Source organism: Sceloporus occidentalis, unplaced genomic scaffold, assembly GCF_023333645.1.
Source record: "Sceloporus occidentalis isolate IW3139 unplaced genomic scaffold, rSceOcc1.0.p SCAF_3, whole genome shotgun sequence".
In the NCBI taxonomy this organism is placed as follows: domain Eukaryota; kingdom Metazoa; phylum Chordata; class Lepidosauria; order Squamata; family Phrynosomatidae; genus Sceloporus; species Sceloporus occidentalis.
The window spans coordinates 103,211,933-103,231,577 of record NW_028316983.1 but is presented as its reverse complement, the minus strand read 5'-3'; the positions used below and the strand labels follow the sequence as shown (position 1 = coordinate 103,231,577).

Genomic DNA, 19,645 nt, shown 5'->3' with positions numbered 1-19,645 from the left:
GATCCTTGAACCTTCAAAGGCCTGCTGCGACCAATTTAACAACTTCTTCGCGGATAAAACCTCTCGGATAAGCGAGGGTCTTAATGCCGGCATTAGGGCAGAACCTAGGATAGAGGCGTCCAGAGTCTCCGTGGATTCTATTAAACTGGATCAGTTTGAGTTGGTTAGTACCGATGATGTGGACAAGATCCTTGGAAGTGTTCGGAAAACAACCTGCTCCCTCGATCCCTGTCCCTCATGGCTAGCGGCTCAGGGGGGACCGGTGGTAACCTCGTTGTTACACCGGATTATAAATACATCTTTGAGGGACGGGCAATTTCCATCCAGCTTGAAATTGGCCACTGTAAAACCGCTGTTAAAAAAGCCCTCCCTCGACCCCCTGATGCATAATAATTACCGGCCAGTATCGCTACTGCCATTTTTGGGGAAGGTGATCGAGAAGGCGGTTGCAATCCAGCTTCAATCGATCTTGGTGAAACGGATTATCTAGACCCATTTCAAACTGGCTTTCGGGCGGGCTACGGGGTTGAGACGGCCATGGTCGCCTTGGTCGATGATCTCCGTCTGGGCATCGACAGGGGAAGCGTGTCCCTGTTGGTGCTCTTGGACATCTCAGCGGCTTTCGATACCATAGACCATGGTATCCTTCTGGAGCGCCTGGCAGAGGTGGGAATCGGGGGCACTGCGCTCCAGCGGTTCCGGTCCTACCTCTCTGGGAGGTTCCAGATGGTGCAGCTGGGAGACGTGTGCTCCGATAAGAGGGCCCTTACATCTGGGGTCCCTCAAGGAGCCATTCTGTCTCCCATGCTATTTAACATTTACATGAAACCGCTGGGAGAGATCATCCGGAGATATGGGGCGCGGGGTTATCAGTACGCTGATGACACCCAAATAGTCTTCTCTATGTCTCCGACTGATGCAGTGACTGGGGATGGCGTCTCTCCTCTCGTGGCCTGTCTGGAGTCAGTAATGGGCTGGATGAGGGAAAACCGACTCAGTCTGAATCCAGAGAAAACGGAGGTGCTCGTGATAGGTTCCCCTGGTCCAGGAATGGCGGTGGTTCCACCTGTCCTGAACGGGATCACGCTTCCTGTGAAGGACTCTGTACGCAGCTTGGGGGTGCTCTTTGACTCGTCGCTTCACCTTACATCTCAGGTGGACGCGACGGTCAGGAGCACCTGTTATCAGCTTCGGCTTATCCGCCAGCTGTGCCCATACCTGGGCCAGAGGGACCTTGAAACAGTAGTACATGCTCTGGTAACCTCTCGATTGGATTTCTGCAATGCGCTCTACATGGGGCAACCCTTGTACCACACCCGGAAGCTACAAATGGTACAGAACATGGCAGCCAGACTGGTCACTGGTACATCCAGGGCCAGTCATATTACACCTGTACTTAAAGATCTGCACTGGCTGCCTATTCGCTTCCGGGCGCAATACAAGGTGTTGGTTATAACCTATAAAGCCCTACATGGCTTGGGCCCAGGATACCTTGAGGACCGCCTCTCCCCATACAATCCGCCCCGCACACTCAGAACATCTGGGCAGCAGCTACTGAGGGTACCTGGGGCTAGATTAGCCTCTACAGCAAAGAGGACGTTTACCATCTCGGCCCCATCCCTCTGGAACACGCTGCCCATAGAGCTTCGCTCGGCTACCTCCCTAGCCCAGTTCAGGAAGGACCTAAAAACCTTCCTGTTTAAGCGAGCATTCCCCGATATGTCCCAGTTATCCCCCCCCCCCGCCGATGGCCAATGATGAGCTGATAGTATGTGATTTTAATGTATATTTTAATGTGTTTTTATTGCTTTTGTACATTGTATTTGTTATTATTATGTTGTACACCGCCCTGATTGGAAGAAAGGCGGTATATAAATAAAGCATTTATTATTTTATTATTATTTGAACCTCTTACCATTGTGAAGGTAAATTTTACCTTCACAATTATAACACCCTAACACAGGGGTAGGCAACCTTTTTGAGCCGGCGGCTGGGTTGCTGTCCCTCAGACAACTGGGGGTCCGAAGCCAAAAAATAAATAATTAAATATTTTTTTTTTTTAAAAAATTAAATAAATAAACTGGGACAAATGTAGGACAAAATTTTCAAATGGAGGACACTTTTAAAAATGGAGGACACGCAAAAAAATTGCTGATTTAAAAAAAGTTAATATAAATGCATGTTTCGGAGGCTTCTATAGACAATTGCCCCCCTTGCCCGCCGCTTGCCCCCCCTTGCCCGCCTCCTCCTGATAGGCCAAAGGCCCCACGCCCTCACGCAAGAGGCCAAAGGCTCTGGCGGCAGTCAGCGGCAGGACCAGGCTGGGGCCACTCTCAAGGCCTTGCCGGGCCACATCTGGCCCCCGGGCCGCAGGTTGCCTACCCCTGCCCTACACAAAATAAGCACAGTGCCAAGCCAGCATAGTGGCACAGCACGGGTAAACTTCAACCAAGCAAATACATACCAGCACAGTAACTGAGAGATTTTTCAAAGATACAGCTGTGTTAGTATGTAGAGAGATTTTGTAGCGCCTTTGAGACTAACTAAAGAAAGAATTCAGCAGCGTGAGCTTTCGTAGTCTTAAGTCTACTTCCTCAGATGCATTCTATATGACTTAAGTCTACAGACGGTCATGCTGCCAATTTTTTCTTTAGTTAGTCTCAAAGGTGCTACAAAATCTCTCTACATACTGTTTTATGGTAATAGTGCCACAATCCAAGCCCTGTGCCTCTCATTCCCAATGACATACTGTTTTTGTGAGGGCACTTGGGAAGTCTTATTTGTGATGGCATGAAAAGGGAGGGTATTTTTAAAGTTCCCCTTACCAGTCTTTTGCTACCTTTCTTGTCAATAGTTTGATGTGTCCTCTCTGTGGAGGGCATATCACAATGAAATGTTTTTGACTTTGGTTTGCTGAATTGATTGCATTAAAAGAACTCTAAAAGAACTAGAAAGTAAACTATTTGTTATTTTATCATTATAAAATCTTTTTTATCATATTATCATTATCATATTGTATACTTTATAAAATATAAAAGTTTATTTTATTAATGTAATGTACATGTTTGAGTTTATACCTAGATCCAGTTGCTCTGTGCATAGAAGCTTTCAGTTTTATTCTTTGAATGAAGAACATATCATGTTCACCTCAAATGTTATTGATGCGTGTAGTTTAAGCAGAGCATTGGGGTCACACGGTCTTGGAGATGTCTTGTCCACAGCGTTGCCATGAGTCAGGGCCAATTTGAGGGCAGTTAACATCTGCAGCAATAACAGCTTTAATGATAGATAAAGAGAAGTGTTGTTTTGTCACTTTTAACTCTTTGCCTGATTTAATTTCTATTTACCTTTGCACACCACCACCCTCACCCAGACTGTTAAAAGCTTTGAGGTAAAATATGATTGCAGAAATTCACTGAACTTTTCTCTCTTTTTTTTCTTTTTTAGATTTGTTGCTTCTTATATTCAACTGGAAGGCAATTGGAGACATATATTTTATAATTCACCATTTCGTAGCTCTGTATGCTTACTATTTTGTATTGGTAAGTTTCTTGTTAATTTTGTAATAGAATAGCAGGTAAATAACTAGGCTTAATGATTGATGTTGAATATTATTATTGCTGAATATGCCACCATACCTATATATGGTGCTTAAGAAGGAATAGGAGAAGTGATGGCTTTTTTGCAGTCTATTTAACAAAGGAAAAGAGATGATGTCTTCTTTTTTCTATTTTGTTTCTCTTTCTGAGAGTAAACTGGCAAAATGACAGTTTTGCTGCAAGTCTACTTGCTTTGTATTTTAATTTCATTTGATAACTCATCTGTTTCTCTGTAAGCTGTCTCTGATTTTTCAAAAAGATTTAAATCAACAGTATAAACAGAAAGCTGTTAAAGACTAGGAAGGGATGGGAAGAAAAAAATTAAGTGTGGCAGCATTTTTAAGACTAAATGATTTTTATTTTAGCATGAACTTTCGTGGATACAATCCCATTTCTTCAGATGCAGTGCTGAGTGGTATTAAGGTCTCAGGTGCAAGGTATATTTATACAGTTGTAAAAATGGGACAAAATGTAATAGGATCCAGAAAGATGCAAATCATGTTCCTTGCCAGAAATTTTCAAAGGGCAGGGCAAGGCGATATGGGTCTTTCATGTGTTTTTAGTGCCCAGTTAGTGTTGACGTGTGAAAACAATAAATCTGCTTACAGAAAGTTTCTCTGGGTTCAAACTCATTCTGAGGAGATTCATTTTGTTATATGTACATTAGTGAGGACTGTTATATTAATATAACTCATAATATATCAGTTACATATATTAATATATTAATTCTGCTAATAGATTAGACTTTGCCAACATAATTCAATTCAGCAGTTTCTCTTTCTAGTCTTCCTTTCTAATTTCTTTCTTCAAGGGCCACAACTTGTAAATCGCTTACTGTGTGTCCAGGAACATTAAAGTTCTGCAGTTGATTTTGGGGTACTGCCATTTTTAATGTCAGATTTGTGTCCATTAATCCTCTTGTGTAGAGACTGTCAGGTTTGTCCAGTGTGGAGTGTACACAGGAGCATTGCTGGCAAAGGATGGCATATATCGCATTGGAGTAAGAGCAAGTAAATGTACCTTTGATGTTATGAATGATGTTATTGGCTCCTGTAATAATAGATGTGGGGACAGAGTTGGCATCTGAGTTCATTGCAGGGTCTTGTCCCTGAATGTCTGTCCAAGTTATATATCCTGTTTATAAGTGAGTAGTTGTTTATGATTTGGAGGCTGTCTGTAGGCCAATAAAGGGGTGTGAGCAGGCTGTGTTATTATCCAGAATCAGTTCTACCTCATTGATTATGCATTTGAATGGCCTGCTGGGTGACAGCTAGGGGTGTTCTTTCATTTTGTGTTTTGGGTCTGTCCTGTAGTAGATGGTTTTCTTGGTATTAGTCTTACCTGGTTTTGTTTCCAGTACTTCCAGTACTCCAGTATTGGAGTTTAAGACAAATTCCAGTTGTAAATCCAAGAGTTTTGAATCTCTGTCCTGTGGGTCTGAGCAGGTGTGATTGTATCAGACGGCTTGGTTGCAAACAATAGATGTGGTATTGTGTTCTGGATGGAAACTGGAGGCATGTAAATAATGTATGTGTAGCAATCAGTGGGGGTTTGATAGAATGTGGTGCTAAGAAGTCCAATGTGCAGTTGCACAGTGGTGTCAAGAAAGTAAATTTGTTTTGTGGATTGTTTCAGGCTTAGGTTGTTAGTAGGAAGTTGTTGAAATCCTGGTGAAACCTGTCAAGTGACTGCTTTTCATGTGGACAAATTATAAAGATGTTATCAAGAAATGGTAGGTAGAGGAGACAAAGATGTTTGCATACTGTGGAGCCAATCTGTCGGCAATTGATACCCCTTATGACAAATGGTTGGTTTTCTTGAAAAGTTCTCTCCACCACTATGTTTAAGGAAACAGCAGCGGGGAAGGTATCTTTGTTCTTCTTCTATTGTACTTAGATGAAATTCCATTACAGTGAAATGATTTGTATAAGTCTTGTGTGAAAATGTTGACAGATCTTTTCTCTTTAAAATATTTTAAATGAAAATGTATGTACCATAGGTAGGCATAGGCACACACAGAGTAGCATATACATACAGTAAACTATTCAAAGGCTTATTCTCTCAAGGATACATTTTAATGTTTTCATTGTAATATCTCTCATGACAATAGTTTTCTTATGGGAATATTAATATGGGAACACATCAACATGCCTGCAATATAGTTCAAATAATATACTGAGACATTTTCATTAAGCAGAAATATAACTAATAATCGGTGCCACAGCTATATGTTTTAATAGATTTATTGTGTTCATGCTGACGGTGTAACCTATTTTTAGATTTCTGTTCTCCCTTGATTCCTCATGCATATACGGTAACTAAGAATATTGCACAAATAGAGTTGTTACAGCTGTTACCGATACTTACCACAGTAGAACACACATTAAACCCCATTAGTACTATTCTGCAAAACTATACCATCAGAACTCATGTAGCTGAACTATATTTTAACCCCAATTGTGTATCATCATAATGCACATCACTTGTAAATGGTTTAGAGTTAAGAAGCAAACAGACTCTCCAACGTATATCAGTTCAAAGAGTATAGGCGTACTTAAGAACGAAAGAAAAAGATTGTCATATTCAAACAGGCTCAAAATTCTCACTTAAGCAGAAGGGATAAGTTAGGAACTCATAATCTCATTCTTAGATACACAGTCATCATTTGGGGGTGGAGGGTGGAAACGCAAAGCCATGGATAATAGCAAACCGTATTGAAATGAATGTTCGTTGATCCTAACCAGTCTCAGGAATCTCAATTCCATCTGTCCCCACTTTGAAGCTGGTGCACCTCATCATCCTGACTACATGCCAGATTTTCCTAACAATTACCCCATACAGACAGGCCAAAATAAAGCTGCTTTGGGTCACTTTGGAGGTATGCTGTTTAAATGATACATGCATCCTAAGAGTCCAGAAGCCACGCCAAAGCCACGCTCTAGTCCTAAGGGCCCACTCTATCTTGATTTTTCAGGGTTCCCAATCATATGGAAAGACTTCAAAAATACCAGAGGTTCACTTTTTCACAATGTTTCTATCCACATGAAGAGAGAGACAGAGGAAAGGAGAGGGACTAATATTCATCCCTCATGTGTTCTTGTTAAATGTGTTGTGAATGCCTGAAGAGGGATTTTGTTTCTATAAAAAGTAGTTTGTCTCCATCATCACTTCTTGACATTATGTCCCTGTTACATTTTGTTTATATATGTAGTTTTTCTCCAGCTGAAACAGTGCATATCATCACTTCTTGACATTATGTCCCCATTATAGTGAACTTTTATGGCTCTTGGATGAAAGTCAATTCATGTCTTGTTTTCAGATAGTACTGGACAGGCAAAAAATATTCCATCTATGCAGCTTTCATTACTGATAAGCAAATGCCTGTTCTCTTTGCTTGTGTTGTTGCGGGGGGGGGGGGGGGGATCCAACATTTTGGAGACCCATAGTCTTATGAACTTCTTTCAGACCACATTTCCTTCATTCAAAGGAGTCAGTATAAATATAGCAATTTCTAGACACTGAACTCATGTGGAGTTCTTGCATTTCACTTTTGAACGAGATGTGATAAATGAACTGATCAGTCTCACAACGGCTCTGAAATATTTTATTAAATGGATATTTTTGGTTCTTAAGCAACAGAATAAAGGGGTTTGTTTTCCAAGAATAGTTCCATTGAATATTGCAATTATGTTGTCAGTAGCTGGAAATAGAATCTCTAACCATATATCACCTTCCAGGAACTTTAGAACCACATACAATTACTAGTACTGCCTTGCCTGTGCTTTGTTTGTTTTAATGGTATAGGGTGGATAATGAATAAACACAATACAATACAACCCCCATATCTGCAGGACTGGTACTCATAGGTTCACTTACCCATGTCTGAAAAATATGTTCTCTCTAGATATTTTCTAGGTCCTGCAGTGCAAAACTGTAGTATGCTCCTGCCAGAGGTTGACCATAGAGCTATACCGAGGGATCTAGAGATTCCTAGAAATATTTTGTCTCCAGGCATTTCTAGATCTTTCGGTGTGCTTCTGTGGCATGCTTCTCTTGGAAGTCATTCATTTCAGTAGGGTTTGATACTATTTGCAGCTTTGTGCTTCCATGGTAATTCCTGAGATGCATCCCCTATGGATATGGGGATTGTATGTACTAGACATATAGACAATAAAACAGCCATACATGAAGAACACAAACAAACTCAAAGTAGTGGAATAGAACCAATCAAGATTTTTAGATCTTGAGAAAATGAAAATACTGAAAAGATGTGCGATTAAACTACAGCCAAAATTTCCTGGGAGAGAGTATTCTGAAACAAGGGACAGGTAGCGCAGTCAGTGTTGCATGACCTGTAGCATAAATGCCATTGGGTCAAGCAATAATTTCCCAGGACCACTTTTTCAAATTTATATTGTAAATGGATATAAAATTTGTTTATCATGAGATTAGGAGGTTATCACAAAAACCTGTCATATGGCTCCGAATATGAGAGAGAGAGGTATAAAAACACATGTGCATGTGTTCCTGGACACAACTGGAATCCAGTGGTGTTTCTGTAAAGTTGTCATTGTGTTCTCACTGTAGGTTACAATCTAGCTTTTATATTCTGGGCTAATAAAGCCTCCCAGCTGATTAAAGTTTTTAAAGTGATGTTCAGTTTATGTCATTCTCATTTTGCCCATTAACATGTACTAATGGGATGAATAATGTAAACCATCCCCCTAAATCCAGTAATCTTTCACACTACCCAGTTATAGCACTCTGACACCACTTTAAGTTCCATTTCCCTGAGACCCAAAATGGCTTCTTTGCCAGAGAGCTCTAGCATCTCACCAAACTACAAATTCTAGGATTCTATAGGTACATCCATTGCAGCTAAAGTGGTGTCAGACTGCTGCAGTTGAGTCCTGTAAAAACACTTGAATCAGTATGAAAGCAGGGACTGCATTTGGAGATCTTGGATATATTTAAAGGATGTACTGTATAACTTACTTTTCAATGCACAAACGTAGGATGATGGGAGAGATTTGGGGAAAGGGTTGATAAATGTTTCAGAATAATATTCTGTATGCTTTTGTACACTTAATTTTTTATTTGATAAAAATACTCAATTGCATATTTTAAATAATATAATATTTCATCCTGTATCATATTAAGGCATGTTGGCAACTGTTTCATATTTTGATTGCTTTCTTGAGATTTAAAATCAAACTTTCTGATCCTTGTCCATGCTTATTTTATTATCTAGAGTAGGGGATTGTTGGCATATTTTGCCAATTTTCGTCTGCTTGCAGAATTTTCTACCCCTTTTGTGAATCAGCGGTAAGTGACATTTTCTTATATTCATTAGTGGCTCCTAAGTTTCCTTTTGCTTTGCAAGTGACTTTGATTGGTTCTAGCAAGATAGCTCCTTGCATACCCAATCAGTGCTTCAGTTGTTGTTGTAAATGGCAAGTCGAATTTCAAATGATGTTCCACTCTACTGGAAACGTACTTTTTAAAATAAATAATAAATAAAACTTTTATTTATATCCCACTCTTCTGTAGCAAGACAGTCAGAGTGACTCACACTAAAACGTCCACATACAATATAATACATAAAATTACAATATCCCCCTCTTAAAAAAATTAAATATATTACAATTAAAAGAGTTTTAAAATCAATTTATAATAAATAATAAACATGACATAGGCAGGGGTGGTAGTAAATACATGGTGTGAGCGAGTAATCATTCTGTGGCCAGGGAATTCATCCAGGAAAGGTCTGCCGGAAGATATTTTTTTGAAGCTGTCTAAGTTGGTAATTTAACAGATCTCATCCAGTAGACCGTTCCATAGTATGGGAGCAATTGCAGAGAAGGCCCTCTGGGAGATTGCAGTTAATCTGGTCTTTAAAGGCTGCAATAAATTCCTCCCAGAGGATCAGAGTGTGCAGAATGGATTGTATAGAAGGCCTTAAATAGGTTGGTCCCAAGCCTTGTAGTGTACTGCACCTGAAAACTAATAGGCAGCCAGTGGAGTGACTTTAGGATTGGTGTTATCTGGTCACTCCTAGATTTTCCGTTGACTAACCTGGCTGCCATGTTTTGTACTAATTGGAGTTTCCAGACTAGGCACAAGGGTAGCCCCATGTAGAGCGCATTTTTGTGTATGTCCATCTTACTATGTTGTCTACGTTTCTGTCAGAGCAGCATAGCTGTTGTGGGTGAAGAAAGGAAGTTCAGCATGCATTCACAACAACCTTTGTGACAATGTTATGACACTATACTTTTTAAAGACTGATTATTTAAGTTATTCTGAAACAGGGTTCTCGATATTGTTTTTAAACAAAGAGTGTCACGGTAGAAGAACATCATAATGCTGTGGGACATTTTTTAAAATATAATAATAATAATAATAATAATAATAATAATAATAATAATAAATATGGGGGCTCTGCCGCTAACCATATTGATTAAATGTTAGTGGCCAGAAAAGGTTTAAAAATATTTTTTAAAATTATCATCATGTTGTTATAGCAATTATGGTGCTATATCAATAAAGAAGCACAACATAAGCATACCTGTTATAGCATTATATAATATTTATAGCATTATATAATAAGGCTGATCTTGAAAAATAAGTAAAATCATAGCACATTTCAACACTGCAGTGTGACACTCATTTTAAAAATCTGGGAAAGCGTTTTAACACTTAACAATCAGCGTTGTTATTTTAATGGTCATGAAGTGGTTCCCTCAGCATATTTATTTATTAGATCCCACCTTTCTCCCAATGTAGGATTTAAGATGATGAGTCAGATTGAGTTATATTTAGCTCATTATGTTAATAAGACTTAGGTTAGTCATGACTAACTTAGTTCTAACTGATCTCAGGGGATCTGCTCTTCCCGTAAACTTCCAGTGAAATCTGTGCTGTGGTGTCTTCACTTACCTGTCACACTGTCTGTGGCAAAATCCTACACTTCTTCAGAGATCAGACTTCAACATTTGGGGATATTGTGTGATATACTGTACATTTCCATTCTCCTGGGAGAAAGTTGGGCTTTCTGTAATTTGAGAAAAGATTGGGAAAGACAGAAAGTATAGTATAAGATAAAGACAAAGTAAAATAATAAGATAAAGACAAATATTCTTCCTCCCTAAGTCCACATCAGAAATGTTGAAAATACAGACAAGGCTTTTTACTTAAATACAAAGTTGAAATTTCCTTGTCGTGTGATACTTAAAATCTGTCTTTCACTTGATGACATTCTGCATCTTTGCCATTTATTTTCAAGAATTGCATATTTCTATCCTAATTTTTTTGCATATATCCTAATCTCTGATTCCTTCCCAAGGGGTGTTTTGTTCTAAACACTCTATCGCTACAATAACCTCTGAAATGCATCAAAGCTTTCAAGTAAAATATGTCCAAATAACGGCCAAATAAAGTTTGGGCATGGCTGCTTTTCTTCATATCAGTAAAGCCTAAAAACTTTCTTAAAATGTTAGGTTACCAGAATTTAGCCAGATTTTAGTTTCTGTGTGTTCCATAAAAGAAAGAGTATGCTTATGACCATACTCTGTAGCTTGACTCTTAATTAATTTACTATACATAGTAACTATAAATAGTAATAGATGATATTTTAGAACTTAAATGGACAGTTAGATTTTTTATGTTAAGCTTTGCTCCTGCTACTTAGAATATGAAGGTGCTAACTCATCATCTTTCTTTTAATTACTGTGAATAATTTATGACTTCAGTCTCTTTTAACTGTAGATATTTTTAGATGCAGCAGCTTTTATATTTCTTTTTAAGCTTTAAGAAGCTAATTCTTTTAGCATTCCTGATGTAGTCATCTTCTGTGGTGTAGGCACTGAAAGATAAAACAAATTTTTTATTGTCTTTGAGTGAAGGACAAAAGAGCTTTGTCCCCTGCTACATTCAGTTTGTACTATTTGTGTTTCCTTGCTTTGGTACAAGTGAATGATAATAACACAGACAATTTAACTGTTTCTGCTGACATTGTGGCCTATTATTTGTTACATTGCCACATGGAAACCATTGCCACTGCAACTGACCCTTGGAAAGCATTGAAATGGATTCCATGTGGCAGTGATTCCCATGTTACAAATGTAATTCAAGTAAAGTCGCCCTTATCTGAAATGTTCTAAAAACCAAAACTTTTTTCATGGAAGGCTGATACTTTTCTTTTGGATGATTCTGTGTACACAAATTTGTTTTATGTACACAATTATTTTTTTTAAAATATTGCATAAAATTACATTCAGGCTATGTGTATAAGGTATATATGAAATGTAAATGAATTTTGTGTTTAGATTTGGGTCCTGTTTCCAAGATACCTCATTATGTACATATATGCAAATACAGGTATTCCAACCCCCCCCCCCCCCATCCAAAATCAAAAACTCTTCTGGTCCCCAGCATTTCATATAAAGGGAGCCTCAACCTGTATGGCATTTTCATGTGATAGTATTACAAAGGTAACATCATAATGCCTAAACTATTCTGGATTAGTTTTGCACTATCACATCTTCCTGAAGTTGGAACAATACTAGAGGAAAGCAGCCATGCAGCTGGATCTTCTCATGAGGCGGTAGTGGTGTTCTCTGACACAGTGTGGGAAGAAATTACAAGGAAAAGCCCTCATGCTATGAATTTAATGTCAGAAGAAGGTCGTACAGTAGCAGTAGACATAAATTAATGAAACAGCTCAGTAGATAAAGCCTATATCCTGTGGACAATGGCTTCTTTGAAATAGGAGCCGCATTTTATAATTTTATCATGATAAAAGAACCCCCAGGGCTACACCGACATACATGAATAGTCAGCAAATCCACATCCTCATGTGCAGAAAGATCTTGAAAGAGAGGTTCAGCTCTGATCTTATGCAGGTTCTATTGAATGCAAATTACTTTTCAGATCAAGGTATTTTAGATTGCCATAAGAAGGAAAAGGACAGGTTTCTTTTTTGAATCAAAATGTTACAAAAATAAGTGGCTTGCTCCTTTATTTGACAAATGCATGCAGAATATGGTCACGTTATTAGACTGAAGGATTTGATGTCCCATCAGTTGAATGTATAAATTCATTAAATTTGAGAAGAACCAGATTACCACTAATGTAAATTGTTGATAACACTAGCTTACATTTATGTGCCTGTTTGTATCATTAACAAAAGGAAAACGCTCAATCTATCCTGTTCAGTTGTATTTTTAACTTCTTAACTCAGTGACCTCTGTAAACAACCCAAGTATCCTTCTCAAATTGTCAACAGAAATTATAAAAAGCATGACATGTAAGCCTAACCCCAATGTAAGCTTCCTTCCTTCCTTCGTGAATGTTGGGTAATTTTAACAGGAGGATCATTTCATAGGAATTTTGGTGCTTAGGATGAATGTTTAAACAGATGGCATGCTTATATGAAGAGCAAGAGATTTTTACTGTGCGTTACTTGCTCTTTCCTAGGGAGCCTTGCCTGTATGTAAATGAGATATGCATATTTAATCCAGAGACCCCGTAGTCCTTCTGAAAATTTTGCTACTACCCTGCTTTACCTCAGGGCCAATGTAGAGTACACTGTGGAGTAGCATGGTTGCTGCAGCTCATCCTGTGGTCCCATCCCATGCAACTCTAGTTAGGAGAAGCTGTGAGAGTATAGCGTACCATGGAGAATGTCATGTTGGTGTGAAAAACTGGACTTCTGTCGTCTTCCCACACGCAAGCTGGGAAAACAAATTCTGTATTGCAGGTTTTTATATTATGGGAGTTTGTCTTATCCCCCCACCCAATTATTCCACTACAGTTTGGTAAAGTAGGAATATATTCCTTTCCATCACTTCATCTCATTTCAGTTTTTAACTCCAACATGACATTCCCAATGTTATGCTACACTCTTTCATTGTTTCTCCTTTTCAACATAACTGCATGGGATGGACTCATGAAGGAGCTACCATATTGTATAGGATTTATTAGGATGGGTCATTCTCTTTTTCTAAGCCCTACCTGCTCTTGCACGCTACTGTTTGTACTCTTGATTTGCTTAGGATGGGAAAGTTGTGGCCCTTCCAGATGATCACAGACTGCAACTCCCATCATATATCACCATTGGCTACAGTGGCTAGAACTAATGGAAAGCCACACTTTCCTCATCTCTCTTCTAGAGATTTCATTCAAAGACAACTCCTCATTACTCAGGTTCCCTTAGTTTGGACCTATTAAGATTGAGATCACATTGCAGTAATAAAAAAGCCGCACTTATTTGACGCAGTTGTTGAGAATAAATTTACAAAATGTACTACTGTCGGGGGAAATAAGACTGCTCACTCGCTGTAGATCTAATTACAATTCATTATAAAGAAAATGATTCAAATGTGCAGGTCTGAATGTGTTAATAGAAATAATCTTTGAAGCTTTTTAGCTGTCTGAATGTGCTTCAAAATAATCTATAGGAAACTGCAGGGATTCGGAAATAAGATTGCTGTGGAGCAGGTGATTCCCCACCCCCACCCCCATATATATATATATATATATATATATATATATATATATATATATGATTTATAGATGAAACTTTTTTTTTAATTGATTTGATTCCTGTTAATCTTTCCTGTTTGGTAGGTGGTTCCTTGAAGTTCTGGGCTACGCCAAGGATTCGAAAGCCAACATCATCAATGGACTGCTAATGACAATCGCGTTCTTCCTGGCGAGAATTATAGTCATGCCAATTTATTATGCCAATGTTTTTGCTGAGTTGGGAACAGAAGCTTTCCACAAATTGGGATTAGCAGCTCAATGCGCCTGGTTTTCCTCCTGCATTGTCTTGGATGCCATGAACTTAATGTGGATGGTCAAAATTACCAAGGGCTGTTGCAAAGTTCTGCGTCTTATTGGACAAAGAGACGCCAAAGCTCTAAAGAATGGCAGATCTGACTAGAAGGCTTCATTATCTGTATCTATTTATATATCACAGCACCTTTGGATTCATTGAGAGAACAATGGGCATTTTTGCCATGAAAACCTCCTCTTAAGGACATAAGGTATTACCTCTTTTGAATTTAGCCTTCCCCTTGACCCCACTGCCTGGGCATCTAGGGCCACTTCATTTGAAGACTTGCATTATGTGGAATGGGAAAGAATAACATGCTGCATACACTGATCTCAACAGTGTATTCTAAGCACTTAATAGACAAATGAACCTGTGAAGGAACAAACTCTTCTCACAAACTGTTCCTAGGGATTTTCACTCAGGTTTCTTAGACTGGCGTGTTTTTAAAGCCTGTGAATGTCAGGATCTTTGGTTTACGTTCTGCTAATACAGCAACTTTCCTGGCATGTTCCTCCGCTTTATTAATGTTTGGTATTCATAACTGAGGCGTCATCTTTTGTCACCTTTTTTACATTTTTGCAAGTATTTTGCTTTTAATCTATAATCTTTTACTGCATTTTCTGCTGCCTTATGTGCATGCACATGGCCTATTAGGATTTACATAAACATGTACATTTTACATTAATATGTAGCCTTTGGGATTTCTTTTCTTTTTTTAAAACCAGTTACTTCTACTGACTCTTGCTATACATAAAGGATAACTGGAGTTGTTTTCAGCTCCCTGTGCCCCCTAGTATCTGAATTCTACCATATGTTGGCATAGTAAACAAACAGTATAGAAATTAGCAGTTTCTTGTATCAGTGTTTTTTCCCTGTCGTGGTTATTGGGACCTTATGTGTTTTGTGGAGTGTAAATTGCTGAAGGAGAGAGGACATTCATCTGTTTGGAATATGTGGGTTGTCACAAAGGCCACTAAATTTAAGAAATGTTTATTTCCATTGCCATTCTCCTCTCTCTCCCTCGTATAAAGCAAGTTGGGGGGAAATAACAGATTGCCACATCAAATTGAAAAATCCTTAATAAAATCATAAGTGCAATAGATGCATTTTATTTTATTAATTTCAGACTAGAGCGACTTTGCAAAACTGATACACTGATGATGGTTTTGATCATTAGAGAAAAACATTAAAGGCATTCAGCTCTTGACAGATACCTATAAAATCATTTTTTCCTTTTTTTTTGATGGACGTTTTGTATCCAATCTTATGCTAATAGGAAAAGTACAAGAGGCTGCATTGTTCTGTTAACACAAGTAGTACAAACAATAACTTGGCCTGATGCCCTAACATCTTGTACCTGGCAGATCCAAAGCATTGGCTCTAACACTTGAAGAAGGATGAAAATGAGGTTTTAGGAAGGGACAGAGGTTTGTGCTAATAGCAACACCATTGAATACAATCCTAAGTGAAAAGAATATTTATAAGGAAAACAGACTACTGAAGTCCTATTTGTTTACACTAATTTTATACATGTTCTCTACATTTATGGTCTCCAGCTTATTTTATAGTATATTCTATTCTTGAATCTTGTCTTGAATCAGATATTTACCTAATGTGCCATTTGTCTTAATGTTTTAAATACCCTGTTTCATAACTTGCTGCTAATATGTTAATTTTCACATTTCTGTGAAAATAGGCAGTAACATTGTAGAGAACAGGCTGGTTTTCTTTGTTCATCCTAGAAATAATGTCATGCTTCTGTTCTGTAATTTTCCTTACTGTTCCCATTTAGCGTTTCTTTTTCTAGGACACATGTCTATGGCTTCTAGATAATAGGGGTTTAAAGAAGTTACTGTGAACTGAACATTTCCCCCTTTCTCACAGTATTTGTATATCATTATAGCTTGCTGAATAATATCAAATTCAACAGACTAGAGTGGCTGCTATCAGTTCATTAAAACTACATATATTGTCATGACAATTCAGTTTCCCATACATTAGTATTCTTGTGTCTTGTATATTATTACAGTAGCATTGACTATGTTCATAGATGCATGTGCATCACTTGATGACTGTAGCATATTATGTATTGTCTAGAATGTATGGAGGATCATCATATTTTAAACATCACAGATAATGGGTTTCTTATCACTTTAGATAAAGTGTTTGCCAGTGATGGTCCTTCATACACTTAGCTATGAGTCTTTAAATGATGAGAGATCAAGTGATATATGTACATGTGTGAACCAAACCATAGTTTTGTTTTGAGGTTTGTTTGTTTAGTGATAAGTCATTTTTCTTTCTTTTTGGGACTTTGTGTGTATAGAAAAGCCTAGAAATACAAATTACAACTAAACTGCATTTTTTAAAAGCTGGAAATGGGGAAATTGCCTAACAAACAATAATTTTATAGTCTAGGCTTAGGTGCTGTTTAGTCCTCTTTAATTTGATTTGTCCCTTTTGATTGCAAAGTGCCTTGTTTCAACTTCTGATACATTTGTTATCCATTAACTTCTTATTTCATCATAGAGATAGAACTGAACATTTTTTTATGATCCTAGCATAGTGATCTAATGTTAAAGCTGCTGTTACCAATGCAAAATAATAGACATCCCTCTGAAAACTGTTCTTGCATCTCTTGCAGCACTGATTCAATATGTGTTTGCCCTGAGATCACTTTAAGGAGCAACATCAGAATTTGGGGAGTTACTTATTAAAAAGTTAAATGTAATTTTTTTCCCTTTTCCACAGAGGAAGCTAAAATTTGGGTACCTTTAGTTACTTTTTAAGAAAGAATGGCCAGGTTACAAGCTAAAGTACTTGTGTATTTCATAGGGAAGTAGCAAGCTACACTAAAACATGAAGGATCTATACCTTAGCAGTTGGCATCTAGGTAACCTAATCACTATCCAAACTTGTTTGGTGGGTCACTTTTAACTAAGTGTTGTTGTTTTTTTCTGGGTGGGAGGGGAAGTACCCTTCAGAATATGTTAGCAGTGTCTTTTGCAATAATACCTTACAAATCAAGCTATTTTTATGTACATTCTGGTTATAAACCAAGTTTCTTCAGCAGCCACAAGTCCCCCCTCTATAGTGGAGGGGACTGGCTTCTGAAGAAGTTCCTTAGAAAGTCCTCTCATAGTTTTTGTTCTCTGACCTCTTCGAGCTTTCAAAATAATATGGGCTACATGGATTTCATTCACAAGAGATTTAGATTCTCTCTAATATTGAGATTCATCTAAGCAATTTGTGTCTCCCTTCCTTCTCTCATCCTTTCATTTGCCTGAGACAAAAGGGATGATCTTATTATTGAAGCTATTGCAATCATGGGTATTAAATCGACAGGTAATAGTAAATGTCCACAGTGTGCTCATGCATATTTTCTACTCCATTAAGGTTGTTATGCACCTGTGCATAAGAATTGTTGAACTCAATGAGGTTTACATCTGAGTAGGTATGCATAGGATTGCACTTTATATATGTAGTTTGTCTTTTTTTGCATATTTTAAGAGTTTAAAATAACTTTATTTTGGAAGGTTGTAGAATGTATTATTATATCGTATTAACCAGAAAGTGTAAGATACACACGTCTGTAGCCTGCTTGGTTTTATTTATTTGTTTATTTAATTTGTAAATAAAAGCGTTTCTTTATTTAAATGTAAGGTCTTTTTATACAATTGGTAACTCATGAAGGAGTTGAGTTCCTAAAACAATGAAGACCACTTTTTGGAAGCATTTGTACTGCATAAGTAGTTTCTTCTGTAATGCTGTCTTCCTCTTTGAAACATGTATTTTGAATCAAATGAATTTTGTAATGTGAAGTTCAGGAAATTAACTGTTAATAATATAGGTCATGGATGACTGCAGTGTGATAATAAGTCTATATGTAGCTGTTGACATGATTTGATCTCCATGATTGTGAACTTTTCTGTTGACTCATTCTGATGTCATTACCTCAAATATTTGGAGAAATAACTGCAAGTTAAAAAGTATAATACAAAAAATAAAATAAATAGGAGTAATTCCCCAAAATTATGTTCCCAGGGAAAAAAATAGCCACAATCCTAGGATTTAATATCCCTTCTGTACATACAGTAGTCCCAATAATCATCTCCCCCTATTTAGTCATTTTTAAAAAATGAAACATAGCCACATGTTTTATGTTTAATGTTAATGTATAGTTTGGCCCTTAAAAGCCTACCATGCCACCTAGAAACTGTTTTCAAAGATGAGTGGATACATGATGGCTGTATTTTCCGTATTGCAGGGAAGGGGAGTAAAGTTAAATTATTTGAACCTCAGTTGCTAACTGTCTTGAAAATCCTTTGACACATAATAGAATTGGATGCACTGCTTAAATAAGTTGACTTGCTTGAGTAGTTTAGAATGGCAGAACAGAACAACAAAATGTACCTTTATCATACTATATTGATAGTGGAAGGAACTGTTTAGAAACATCCCTTGCCTTAAAACAATAATTAAAGTTGCAAGGCAGATGTCAGGCCTCTGGTGTATAAGTAGATAATGATACAATGGTCTTAATAATCCAGTACAGTGTGCCCGCTTCATATGCAGCTTTCAGCATATGCTGAAAGCCGTGCGGGAGCACATGGGGCGTGTGGGGCAATGCGTCCCATTAAGATTAATGGGGCGCGCGCCCGTGGCGTGTGTGCGCTGCTGTGCCGCTGCATGCACAAGCCCCATTCACTTGAATGGGGCTTGAGCATGCACGGTATTTGGGTTACATGGAGAGGGGTCCAGAACGGATCCCCCGCGTACGCCAAGGGTGCACTGTAATATTATAAGGCAAAGCCTAGGGTTGCAGTGGGATCATTTGGTGACCATGATATAGACAGTAATGAAATAAAAAAATACAAAAGCTGAGAATATCTTACATGTACTGCATATCTAGGATGTGGTGGCTCAAGTGGTTAAGACACTGACTCTGTTGATTGCAAGATCGGAAGGTTGGCAGTTTGAGGCCTGAGTGCTGCATGATGGAGTGAGCTCCTGTCACTAGTCCCAGCTTCTGCCAAACTAGCAGTTTGAAAGCATGCAAATACAAGTAGATAAATAGGTAACACTTTGGTGAGAAGGTAACAGCATTTGGTGCAGTCATGCTGGCCACATGCCCACCAGAGCAGTCCATGGACAACGGTAGCTCTTCGGCTTAGTAGTGGAGATGAGCACCACCCCTTACACTAGACATTCA

General features: G+C 38.1%; 1 protein-coding gene across 1 annotated transcript in view; it reads left to right on the top strand.

Annotated features, from left to right (window-relative positions):
* The window catches only part of LOC149316500 (TLC domain-containing protein 4-B-like), a 45,661-nt gene extending 26,609 nt beyond the window's left edge, over window positions 1-19,052 (top strand). Inside the window, exons 5-7 of the mRNA XM_089515669.1 lie at window positions 3,448-3,542; window positions 8,851-8,924; window positions 14,226-19,052. Of these exons, the coding sequence (XP_089371795.1) occupies window positions 3,448-3,542; window positions 8,851-8,924; window positions 14,226-14,541 (485 nt within the window). The 3' untranslated portion in view covers window positions 14,542-19,052. The remainder of the gene's footprint in view (window positions 1-3,447; window positions 3,543-8,850; window positions 8,925-14,225) is intronic.
* Window positions 19,053-19,645: the final 593 nt, after the last annotated feature.